This window comes from Diachasma alloeum, unplaced genomic scaffold (genome assembly GCF_001412515.2).
Source record: "Diachasma alloeum isolate Michigan unplaced genomic scaffold, Dall2.0 Dall_scaffold_00326, whole genome shotgun sequence".
In the NCBI taxonomy this organism is placed as follows: domain Eukaryota; kingdom Metazoa; phylum Arthropoda; class Insecta; order Hymenoptera; family Braconidae; genus Diachasma; species Diachasma alloeum.
In genome coordinates this window covers 482993-496076 of record NW_021680465.1, presented here as the reverse complement: position 1 = coordinate 496076, position 13084 = coordinate 482993, and the positions used below count along the sequence as shown (strand labels likewise).

At 38.6% G+C, this 13084-nt stretch overlaps 2 protein-coding genes across 3 annotated transcripts in view; one reads left to right on the top strand and one right to left on the bottom strand.

Moving 5' to 3' along the window:
* Positions 1-724: 724 nt before the first annotated feature.
* LOC107040281 (protein tumorous imaginal discs, mitochondrial) lies at positions 725-4817 on the bottom strand. Of its 2 annotated transcripts, XM_015260305.2 has the most exons (6): positions 4603-4817; positions 3335-3807; positions 2790-3053; positions 1721-2165; positions 1362-1473; positions 1086-1166 (listed from the first exon to the last, which is right to left on the bottom strand). In XM_015260305.2, exons 1-5 carry the CDS (start codon positions 4778-4780, stop codon positions 1376-1378), a joined length of 1458 nt encoding a protein of 485 aa, XP_015115791.1. In that variant the 5' UTR covers positions 4781-4817; the 3' UTR covers positions 1086-1166; positions 1362-1375. The 2 variants fall into 2 exon arrangements, with proteins under 2 accessions (XP_015115790.1, XP_015115791.1); XM_015260304.2 differs by lacking the exon at positions 1362-1473 and having other exon boundaries at positions 725-1166.
* A 686-nt stretch (positions 4818-5503) lies between these two features.
* LOC107040294 (cyclin-G-associated kinase) overlaps positions 5504-13084 on the top strand; it is an 8540-nt gene continuing 959 nt past the window's right edge. The window contains exons 1-5 of the mRNA XM_015260322.1: positions 5504-5735; positions 6776-6837; positions 6979-7957; positions 8726-9686; positions 10519-11743. Of these exons, the coding sequence (XP_015115808.1) occupies positions 5612-5735; positions 6776-6837; positions 6979-7957; positions 8726-9686; positions 10519-11743 (3351 nt within the window). The 5' untranslated portion in view covers positions 5504-5611. The remainder of the gene's footprint in view (positions 5736-6775; positions 6838-6978; positions 7958-8725; positions 9687-10518; positions 11744-13084) is intronic.

The window sequence follows — 13084 nt, the reverse complement described above, 5'->3', positions numbered from 1 at the left end:
ATTTTTCACGATCATTCTAGCCCTAATAATTATTTAATTTACTCTGTTACGAGTTATTTCAGGTGAAAATGTCAAGACATTTTTTTTGCTTTTTCTTCTGAAATTACTTGCTTTAGAGAAAGTTTCACATTTATAAAAACATCGAATTCACTTCATTATTAACTATTTCGTTGATCAACTGTGAAAACAGTTTTTTTTAATTGTAGAAAAGGTTCAGTTACAATCAAAAAATAAACAAATTTTCTCCATTTTCAGATGAATAGAAAACAATATTCATGCACATTCGTTCGTAAATGAGCTAAAAACAGTTTCATTATTCATGAAACATCGATCTGTAATGCACCTTCCATTATTCCCAAGTGCATGTGTAAAGATACTAGTTGGTGGTAATCAATTTCCACCGAGTGGTAAACTTTTGAACTATCAAAACCAGGAATACGAAAGTTCCTAGGGAATGAATAATTAAGTACCCGCAGATGAGTGTTTCTCATTTTCTGTCATTAAAAAATCAATTAGTCTATTATTCAATGTCAGGCATTACCCGTTCAATTGAAAATTTCCGAAATAAAGATTTCATGTTCACATTTTTTAAATCATGAGTATTTTTTAGATGAATGAAATTTTTTAGATGACGAATGAAATAAATATAATATTTATATTCATTCACATTCAAAGTGAATCAAAGAGGATTAGTGGAATGGCCGAATAAAAACCAAAATTTTAACTTACAAGAAAAATTTATTTTACATTTTTAACATTTGTAAGCGCTTAATCTTGCTACTCCGTCATCAACCCATCCACAGGGCCCCATAGATAATTATTAAAACCCTCGAGTCAAGAAAGAATAGACTGATAAACCCGAGACAACGACTATGGATTCAACTGGGATCATTGTACAATTACAATTGAATTTTGTTTAAATTGAAGTCAGCAGTTCAGGTTAAATCATGACATCTTCCGTTCCATCTTCAATTTATGCTCGTCACTTTTAGCATCAGCTTTGTTCGTTCCACTAGTGGAGCTCGTCCTCTTGCTCTGGGGCGCGTCCCCAGGACCTTGTGGATGTGAATACGATGGGTTTTCCTTGTTTTTCTGTGGTATGTCTCCCAGGGCTTGTCGTATCAACTCCAGTAGGTGTAAGGGTCCTTCGTAACACTGTTTTGTACCTGAAATTAAATTTGAAATCGTGAGGAATTTATTTTTCTTCATATTTTTCTCATTTATCGTCGGTAAAGAATGATTTTAAGAGGAAATGTCGAGACATTTTCCGTTGGAAATCTCAAAGTTTCTTGACATTTTCTCGTAACACTACTTGCTCTAGAAATGAATGGATTTTATCCTTGACAATTTTATAAACTCACCTAATTAATTAATTTTACCCAAATATCGCCCTTTTGATTTTCCCCAGAAGACCATCATCAGTCTCCCTCTCCCCCTGTACCTCTTGTTTCGCTTGAGTACTACTCGAACGTCCTAAAAATGAAATGTCCTTAATTTTCATAGACAAAAGCTTTGAAGAAAGAATGCACCACGCAATTTTCACAATTTTTTATTCGAAAAATTATGTCCTCTTTATTAATTACACGAGTGAAAAGCCTCAAGCGACCAAGGGGTACATGAATCTCCTCCACTATCACAGATTTTCTCCATAAAATTCATCGAAATAAATTCAGTCTTCACTCAAACTCTGGGATATCTCGTTTTTTTCTCTTTCTCTTACCATCAGTTTTATTCGTGACTCCGTAAACTGATCCTGGTGTGTCTCGTTCGAGTTCAGCGTAAGCCAGTAGTAAAGCCTTTTGTTTCTCGGATAGCGTTGTGGGGACAGTGATCTTGATGGACACGTAGTGATCTCCGTGTCCCACTCCATTGACTTTCTTCATTCCCTTGCCACTCAGTCGGATTTTCGTGTGGGATGATGTGCCTGGTTTTATCTGAATCGTGTGATCCTCGTAGACACCCTGGATTCTTATTGTGCCGCCCAGGGCTGCTTGGGCAAGGGAAATGTCGGCGTCTGTGTGGACATCGGCTCCGTCTCTCTTGAAATAACGCGATTTCTCTACTCGGAATGTTACGAAGACCTCTTTATTACCCACTGCCATGCGAATTGTCTGACCATCTTCGACGCCTGCTGGTACTGGAACTATCACTTTTTTTCGCTGGACCTGAAATAGAGTAACGATGATGAGCCTTCGTTATTTTTTTTCAAATAATTTTTTTCTGTGAATGATTAAACTTTGAGAACAAGAAAAAAAGGGATTGAATGAACAAGGTTTGAGGGATATGTACCTGGAAATTTTCGGTCCAAATAACGAGAAAAAATTATCCTTTAAGGGTGATAATCCTTTATTATTTCTTCTAAAGTAGTTTTTTTTAATAAATAATGAAACTTGGGGAATGAGAGAAGAAGTAACTGCATGAATAATGTTCAAAGAATAATATTTGTTTAGAAATTTTCATTAAACTATAGTTTTACTAAAGTTTCAAAGAATTTCGTCATTGAAAATTCTAAATTTTACGGGAAAATAAGTTGAAAGTGTAAATTTCAGTTCAATTATTCCATGAAAATTAATAGAAATCCGGAAAATTCAAGTAAATATATTCCTGAATCTTAAATTGATTTAATTTTCAGTGAAATCTGAAATTTCATAATTATTTACACAGTTGAAAATTTTTATCAAGTGAAGAAAAACCGAAATTTTAATGAATTTTTTCATTAAAAAATTACAATTTGATGGAAAAATCATTTCATGTTTACTAAATAAAAGAAAATGCATTGTTTCACTTACATTCTGCCCTTTACCCTCGCACTCCATACATGGATACTTGATATACATCCTCGTCCCATGGCAAGCCCTGCAGGTTGATCTCATGACAAATGGCCCAGTGCTAATAGTCTCCATTCCAGTGCCATGGCAAACGTGACACCTCAGAGCTTTGGTGCCAAGCTCACACCTTGAACCGTTACATTTAGGGCACGTGTCGACAACATTGAGGCTAATTTCCTTGTTGACTCCTCTAGCAGCTTGAGAAAATGTCAGATTCATTATCACCTAAAAAAAACAAAATTTCATTAATAAAACTTCTTCTACGTGGAAAAAAATCTCAACAATTCATTTTGTAAATAAACATTTCGAGAATATCAAATCCCCAGATATTTTCGAGAAATTGTTGCAATTTTCGGATTTTCTAATACATAAAATGAATTTAAATCAATTATTTCATAAACACCTGAAAAAAAATATCAATTCACCAAATGCTTTCAAGAAATGTTAAAGATGTTTATGTTTTCTAATGCATAAATTGAATTAAAATCAAGTCTTCATGATTTTACCTCTTGAGCAGTGCCAAATCCATATTTAGAGTCAGCAAAATCCTCCTGTTCATTGAAGTGCGCCCTGAATCCCTCCTCCCCAAAGATTTTCCTGAACAACTCCTCAGGATTGACACTAGTCCTGAAGTTCCAATTATGCCCATAAGCCTCGTCCCCACCCCCGGGGAATCCTTGTCCAGAATTTCCGCCCATTCCCATTTGCTCCGAAGTTGCCCCCCAGGTGTCGTACTCCTTCCTCTTGGCGTCATCGCTGAGGACCTCGTAGGCCTCTGACACCTCTTGAAACTTCTTACTAGCATTCGGGTCATTCTTGTTCGTGTCTGGATGATGCTTCTTTGCTAATTGGTAGTAGGCTTTCTTTATGTCCTTGGCTGAACTGTTCTTCGAGACACCCAGGATCTCGTAGTAGTCTTTTCGAGCAGCTGCGAGGTGTGACGACACGTGGAAATTTCTTGTGAAGAATTTATCTGAATCTGGAATACAATGTTTTATTTGTTGGTTTAAAAATTTGTTAATTTTATTGGAAATATTTCCAGGTCTAAGTAGAAGAACATTGGGGATTTAAAAAAGCTTTAGAGAATTTTTAAAATACTCTCTTCAATTCTAAAATGTTTAGCAAACTGACAGTTGAAATGGCAAAATTAAATAAAGTTGAATATGTAGAATGACAAAATTAAATAGAGCTTGATGTCTAATCATCAATAACTCGGGATCGGCAGAGTGAAAATCAACAATTTTTTTTTCATTTTGAAGGTATTTTTTTAGGCTTTAACATGAGACTCGACTCATTCAAATCGTATCGTTCAGTCAGGAGAAATTTCATTATGCACTCGTTGAATTCAATGAATCATGAGTTATCACTTCACTCTTCAATCGAATAATCCAATTGATAATTGGTCCTTTCACTCGCGATTTGTTCACGACATGCAAGATAAAAATGCAGAATAGAATGAGGAAATTAGCCCCCTGGGGCAGAATGGAGCTGCGAAGGTGAACGCAAGCGGAACTTTTTTTTTTAAGAATTCTATCTCCAAAAAATTAATTTCGTTTTCGTCCTCTTCTGGAAGATTCGAGAGAGGTTAAGAATGTTCAGGAGCATGAGGTAGGCCTCAGGTGCAATGACAATAGCCAAAATCCTCTGTATTGCAACAGCCAGCAGGCATCTCATGCATTCAACGACTCAATCTCTACAGGACATTGTTTACCGGGGGAAAGACTAATCGTGATGTAATACAGGGGTAAAATCGTGTGATCACTCAATACGTTACATTTTTCACTACCACTCCGGGCCCAGGCATCGACACCAAGTGCAACAGTGGCAAATTGCCGTCGACAGTCGTTGCTTCTTGATAGAACTCCGGACTGCAGTCTTCCGGCTTTACTAGCACTGATAATGCGAATTCCCCGGGGTCGGAGAATAGCAGCGATACCCTTGCCGCTCGCCATGTTGAGACGAAAGACACATGCACGCTGTTTCCTGACCCTTGATGACTTTTGCTCGGAGGAACTTGTCGGTGGGTTGATCTCATGAAAATCTGCCTTCATTTACATGAATATATCGCGGCTTGTATAAATTTTTGAGGGCGAGGTTCGATTTAGAATCGAAAGTTTTCAACTATTGTAATTTTTTTTTTCGAAGAGTTTCAGATTTTTTGCGTGGAAAATATGTTTTACATATTAGGGAATGAGAAAATAATTATTTGGAGAAAAAAAAGGAAATTTTAATCTTGTTGAAACGAAATATTAATTACGAGAAAAAACCCTATTTTTTGTTTTCATAGTTTTCAGTTCTGGTATTGATAAATTTTTTCAAATAATGTAGAAAAAAAAATTTTTAACATTTAAAATCTCAAAATATCTTTGAGTGCACAAGAAAGTGGAAATTCAATTCAATTTAATACTGAATTTTCATGTTTAATTGAAAATTGAAAATTCAAATGAAAGTTGAGGAAACCGAAAGCCCTTGATTAAAATAAAAAATTAATAAATAATAATAATAATAATGAAAATAAAATAAATAATGATAATAAAAAAAGTGCTGCTATCAGTCTCTTTTTTAATTCACTAAATAACGAAATTACATCAGGAAAAAACAAAAAAAAAATGAGAGAGGTTCACGTGCCCCTTGGTACGGACCTAAATGTCAATGCTCGTGACGTCAGAGTTCCAATATGGATGGTCGGCATCGGCAGCACGATTTTCTATCCTAAGATAAAGCAATAATCACGAAACTCCCCCGACTCTTGATCACCCTCGAATTTAATTTATTAACTAATTATGTCGGATTATTTCAAATCAGCTTTTGGTTATCTGAACGGCAATGGCAGTACTAATGAATACGTGGGACAAGTGGTGGAGATCAACAATGTGAAATTACGAGTTAACAGATTAATTGCTGAGGGTGAGTAACTGTTAAATCCACCCACTTTTATCGAGAATCGATTTTTCAGAGTGGGATTGAAGCCTTTCGCTGGTGAGTCTGTGAATCATCTGTTTTCTGTTTTTTTTTATTTTCTGGGAATTCGATATTGGGGGCTTGAAGTACTGCAGTTGCTGCTGTTGTGCCAAATATTTGTTGACGCATGTCAGCGAAGTATTTTGACATATTCATGGGGAATTGTTTAGAGACGACTGTTCTTCGTTTCCTGTTTGTTTTCGTGATTTTATCTTTGGTCAGCTGTTGATGATTTTTTATGCTTCTGTCATTTTATCGATTTCAATCTAGAATTTTTTTTGTTAATGGTCAAGAGTGAATGAATATCTTGACATATTCATAGTAATAGTTTCAAAATAATTATTCTCAATTTTTTATTCGTGATTTTTCTCGTTCATTTTATTAATTATGAATCAAAATTTTAAAATAACATCATTTCATTCATCTTAATCGATAAAATATTTTTTCAATAATGTTAATCTGACGAATATTTTTTGTAAATAATCAAGTGAAGATGAATATCTTGGCACATTCACCGTAATTCTTTCAAAATAATTGTTCTCAATTTTTTATTCACGAGTTCTCTCATTCATTTCATCAATTACGAATTAACATCTTAAGATAACATCATTTCTTCAATCTTCATCGATAAAATGGTCTTTCACTAATGAAAACACGTGCATTAATGATTATTCAAGTATCAGCATCCTCAATTTTCCTCCCCATTTCTTTCCACTTTTAATTCCGAGTAAATGTCACTTAAAAATAATTTCAGAATATTCATTTTCCCCTATCGGAATTCCCTGAATATCCAGGGAACTAATTATAGAACCGGAAATTCTACTCCACAATATCTGCAGCCCTTATCATCCGTGCTAATTACCACATTAGTTTTTCGAATTTTCTAACGCGTCAATTTTCATTGCAACTGTTTCAAGTGAAAGTCGACTTTCGTGGGTTCATGCACTGTAAAATTCCATTTCTAACGTTACAATTTTGTTTTCCAGGTGGCTGGGCACTCGTATACGCCGTCGAGGACATAGCCACAGGCAAGGAGTACGCACTGAAGGTAATTAAAGAACCGAAACAATTCCCCATCTGAAATTATAATTTTATTTCAATTAACATCTGACTTTTTTCTCCAGCTCTCAATATTCTCAACTAAAAAATTAATTTTTTTTCTACTAACGATCACCCCTCACTCCCCCAGAGACTGATGGCAGTGGACGAGGAAGCGAACAAAACGATAATCCAGGAAATCGAGACCCTGAAGAGGCTCTCAGGTCACTCAAACATAATCCAGTACCTCTGCGCCCAGCGATTGGATCGAGAAGACAAGAAGTCATGTGAATACCTCCTGGTAACCGAGCTGTGTCCTGGAGGGACGTTGGCCGACGTCCTGAGGTCCCTCACAACGCCCCCGTCTCTCCCCCAGATCTGCAAAATAGCTTACCAAGCAACGAGAGCAGTGCACCACATGCACAGTCAGCAGCCCCAGCCCATAGTCCACTGGGACATAAAGCTCGAGAATTTTCTCCTCTCCGAGGATGGGATAATAAAGCTCTGTGACTTTGGAAGTGCTTCCACGCAGCAGATCCTCCCAGACCCCTCCTGGAGTGCCCAGAGACGTTCGACCCTCGAGGATCAGATGTCCAGGTACACAACCCCCATGTACAGATCCCCAGAGATGATGGACACGTGGAACAACGAGCCAATAGGTCCCCCTGCTGACTGCTGGGCCCTGGGATGCATTCTGTACTCGTTGGTGACGCTGAGGCACCCCTTCCCAGAGGGAAATAAACTCGCCATTGTCAACGCCAAGTACTCGTCACCCCCGCCCAACCCTCGACTGTCCTGTCTTTATGATCTGATCAGAGGGTGCCTGGAGGCATCGCCCATCAAACGAATGACAACGTCGATCTTATTGGAGCGGTTAGCAGCTATTGCTGAGTCAAATAACTTTGATCCTAGGGAATCGGCGAAGATCGAGGCACCTCCTCCCAGGCCTCAACCCCCCAGACCCAGCAATCCTCCTGCACAAAATCCAACTCCACCGCCTAGGCCATCTCCACCGGTTGCACAACAGCAAATGCCAGCCCCACCACCTCGACCCTCACCGATTTATCCGGCGAAAGCTCCGCAGGTCCAGGCTGGCTCTGGACTCTTCAGCTCTCTTCGTGGTGGTGCTGGTAATATTTTTGGGCGTTTATGGATGGCTAAAGAGGTTTATGGGGGAATTAGATGTGGTGAATTGCACTCTGGGGTTGTTTGTTTGATACAATTGGAGGTAATCGGTTAAATTCGGATTAATTTTTTATTTGAGGTAGTTTTGGGGGATTAGAGAGCGATAATTCAGGATTAAGCTCCTGGTTGTTGCATTTTTCTGTTTTGCATTTGCAGTGACATCCGAAATTTAATGATTTTTCCCCGAAATCGAATTCATCGGCACTCTCCTGGAAATTATTAGTGCTCATGAAATTTCAATTTTTTCCTAATAATGTAGGCAAAATCTTTAGTATTCTTCAATCTCATTATAAAGACGATCAATATTTGTGAAATATAAACAGCATCAGCATCAATCATTAGATAATTAATATTAACAGGAGTTGCACCTTAAAATAATTGAGGTGTACTTATCTTGAATTGATGATATGAACTTGTCAATTGACTATTGATTAAATAATTTACCCAAATAATCGTCAATCTTCCGAACTCAATTATTGATTGATAGCTCTGCTTTTGAATATTTAATTGATAATCAATTTAATAATTCAAAAATTATTGAGCAATATTAGCCAATCGCCCAATTAAAAATTTAACTGCATTAAAAATTGATGATTATGCCGATGTCTGTTTATAAATTCCTCGTAAATAACCCCATGAGAATGATAATCATCTGACCAAATAAAACCCCTCAAACCTCTAAAAAATTTCACAAATTTTTTCTAAACATCCAGGCAGCATCCTGAAGAACCTGAAGGACACCTCCAGCAAGGTAATGCACACAGTCCAGCAGAGTATGGCTCGTAACGAGCTAGACGCGAGTTACCTGACATCAAGAATCCTGGTGATGCCGTACCCGGCGGATGGAATCGAGTCAGCATATCGAGCGAACCACGTGGAGGACGTCAGGGCCTATCTTCAGAGTAGACACCCACCTCCAGCGAAGATCCAGCTGTACAATTTATCCCGAGGACGACCGAACGTCACGAGACTCCCTGGAAAGCACATCGACTGCAATTTCGCTTATGCCACACCTGATGCCAATGCTCCACTGCTATCAGCTCTCTACCAGATCTGCCAGGACATCTACAGATACCTCGACGCAGACTTTAATCACATTGTTGTTCTCTACTGCTCAGACGGCTGCAGAGCAAGTGCAACTGTTGCCTGCGCTTTATTATTGTACTCTGGGGTGCTATCAACACCTGAAGAAGCTGTTAATCTGTTCACCACGAGGAGGTGTCAGCCCCCAATACTCCAGCCCTCGGAGCTCAAGACGATTAATTACATGAGTATATTGCACTCTGGGGTGCATCCACACACAAGGCCTTTAGCACTTAGATCTATCATTCTTCAGCCTGTTCCATTGTTCACGAGGGCTAGGGATGGCTGCAGACCCTATGCTGAGATTTACAGCAATGGAGCTCTGGTTTACTCCACGAAACGGGCTGAGTACGAGGAGATGAAACTTTTTGACATGATGGAGGGAAAGGCGTGCTTAATCCTTGGTGATGCCACTGTTAGGGGAGACGTTACCATCGTTGTTTTTCATGCCAGACAACAGCTGGGGAGGGTCATTGGGATTAAAATTGCTGCGCTACATTTTCATACTGGGTATGTGCCTGTGAATGAATCCACTTTGGAGTTTGAGAGGAAAGACTTGGATGATGCAGCCGAGATTGGGGGACAATTCAGGTGAGAATACTGGGAATTATTTGATGCACTTTTTTTATGTGGATGGGAATCAGTTGAAGTGAATCATTAAACAGTAAATTGTATTGTTAATTTTTGATTCATTTTGGGAACTTGGGATTTCAGGAGAGAATGTCAAGTGATTGAGAATGACAATTGGGTGTTTTTATAAAACGATTTTGCGATTAATTAAAAAAGGGAAATCTTTGATATCTAAAAAACGAGGGGTTTTAAGGCAAAATGTGAGAATATTTTTTTTGTAGCTGACAAAATAAAGACAAAAGAAAAGGTCTCTCCATATTTCGCAATTCTAAAAATTACTTATCAGTGGGATAAATGCATAATTTTTTTCATCACAAAAATTTTCAATTATCAAATTTGTCAATTAAATTGCCTGAGAAAAATTTGAAAAATGATGAGTATTCAGCGTCATTAAAATTACATTTTGCACAGAATTATTATTTTTTTTAAATTCGTTGTTTATAAATAAATAATTTAAATGGTTTAAACTTTCAGAAACCTAATTTTTTAGGCATGATATCAATTTCTGGTAAAATTCTGAATATGAATGAATTTGTTACGATTTACAAAAAATGCTCATAATTTTAAAAAATTGCAATGTTTAAATTAATTTTTTTTTCATATTCTTAAAATGTTTTCTAACGGTTCAACATGGAGATTCAAATTCCGACCTGCAAAGTTTAAATCATAAAATCATTTATCTATTCATTTACCTTTACTTATTCAATATTGAATTAAATAAAAGCTCTGAAAAAATATTCAAAATACTAGGATATCCTTAACCATGGACCGCCCACAATCTTAAAATTTCCAGGATAATTCTGAACGTAATGATCGGTGAAGAGAGCACGAAGACCTCAAGAATCCCAGCCCCCTGGGAGGTGGAAGCCTCTCGCGAGGAAAACTTGGCCCCAGACCCGCTCTTCGGTTCGACCCTCGAGATGGAAGAGACCCTGGAGAACTTCCGAACAGTTTCCCACCCCAAAAGAGCCCCAGAGAGGCCTCCCCCACCGGCCGCCCCGGCCCCAGTGCCTGAGGAGCCCCTCAATACTCCAGACCCAGATCCCCCAGAGGAAGAGGAAGAGCTCGTTCAGAAGCCAGTAGTCGACTTCGAAGAGGCTGATCTCCTCAACCTGGGGGCGTCCACCGAGGCTGCCAACAGCGTGAACCCAGTTCCCCCGAATCCAGGTCTGGACATATTCTCAGGTGGTCAAGCAGAGAGTGACATCTTCGGGGGATTTGCATCGTTTCCACAGCCAGAGGAACAAATTCCCAACGACAACAAGGACAACCTGCTGTTCGGTAATCAGAGCTCTGGCAATGATCTCTTATTCGGACAGAACAAAACCCAGAAGTCATCGCCAGGTGATTTTCTCTTCGATCCACTGGGCTCCACAGGTGCCAATGATCTCATGGGTAGCTGGGGTGGGACTAAGGGCACAACACTGAAGACACCTGGTGAGGAAATGCCACGCAACTCCAGTGTTCCCAATTTCTCAGCCCAGAGCAAAGATCCATTCGCTAATTTAGCTGGATCACTCGGTGCTGGACTGAATTCAAGTTGGAATGGCACACCACGCGACTCAAATACTCCACAATCGTCTAGTCCTGCTGCGGCTGGAACTCCAGTACACTCTAGTCCACGTATGCACAATAAAACAAATTCCAGTAATGAGGGGAATAGTGAATCTGTTTTTAATAATAGTAAGCCAGCCAAGAGTGGCGATGCTTTTGAGGATTTGCTGGGGAGTCAGGGGTACAATTTCTTCAGCTCGAGAAAGGCTGACAAGGACAGCCCCAAGACTATCAATCAGATGAGGAAGGTCGAGCAGGCGAAGACTATGGATCCTGACAGGATGAAGGTCAATGAGTGGACTGAGGGCAAGAAGGGGAATCTGAGGGCACTTCTGTGCTCTCTGCACACTGTACTTTGGCCCGAGGCTGACAGGTGGCAGAGGTATGAGATGCATCAGCTCGTCTCTCCTGCTGATGTCAAGAAGGCGTATAGGAAGGCTTGTCTCGCTGTGCATCCTGATAAGGTGAATATTATTTGAATTGATTATAAATAGAATGCAGGGAGTTTAAAGAGGTTTGGAATGTTGGAGAATCGCTTCATGAAGACCATTCGTCGACTCGGAGATTACTGTTGGGATTATTCTACATGTTCTCGTTAACAACACTTAACTAATATGAAAAAACATCGGTAAATGGGGGATTAGCTGGGAGGAAAAAATATTTTATGGGCATTATACTGTAGCGTGATGCACATTCAGATAAAGAGGAGAGTTTTAATATCCTGGAGGATTGGGACGAGGGATTTATTTAAATTTTTTCGATACAACGGTTTGTGCGACTTTACTGGCGCATTTGAAGGGGTGTTCCTGCTTCTGTTGATGGCCAGGTGTTAGAGGGAATTATTAGTAAATGATTAGTCATTCTATTTCTGTGTTTGTTGAGAGTGTTGCAAGAGTTTTGTAATCTGTCAATCGGGAGTAATGAGGGCATTGTTTCGTGAAAATATTTTCATTTTCGTTGTTTCAGGATATTTAAAATTCTAAAATCGTATTTCCCGTTCGAGAAATTTCATTTTGAAGGGAAAAATTAGGCGATTCGATGGAATAAATCTGTTTCATCGCAAAATATAACGATATGAACGAACAAAAATCATTAATTATATAAATAATTCATGAATAATACATGAGAGTCGTAATTCCATTTCTGCATTCGTTGAGATTGCTACAAGACTTTTATCATTGGAAAAAATCTTTCTAGAATTTTAGGACGAGAAATCTGTCAATCGTGAATAATGAGGGAATTATGAGAGTGTCAAAGTCTTCGAGACGATGTTTTTGCTGATATAGAAGACGAGACGTATCTTTTCATTGATTATGGGAATTCTTTCGCAAAAAAATCACATCTTTATTCATTTCAGACAGTTAAAAAAATTATACTAAAATAATAATAATGCAAAGCAATATTTTTCATCCATAAAATATGTTTTTCTTAACGAAAAAATCGTGCATTTCAGTCGAATAAACCAGTTTTATCGCAGACTGTAAGGACATGAACAAACAAAAATCAGCTCCATGAATAATAAATGACGCCGGGGGGTTGTAAGCATGAGTGCGTTAAATTTCCTCTCGAACTGTCAAAAAGAAAAATGTCTGCAATTCGAAATAAAAAAATACAGATTTTTAATATCCCAGAAGTAACTGGAGCACCACAAATTCATGTCCCATTTTCATCCGCGGAATTTACTCAGCTTTGGAATGAGAAACGACACAAAATTCCAGTGCATGTCTCACGTCAGATTCATTCCCCCGAAATACTTCGTCCAACCCTATTCCCCACACTTTAGCCCCCCCCCCCCCCCCCCCCCC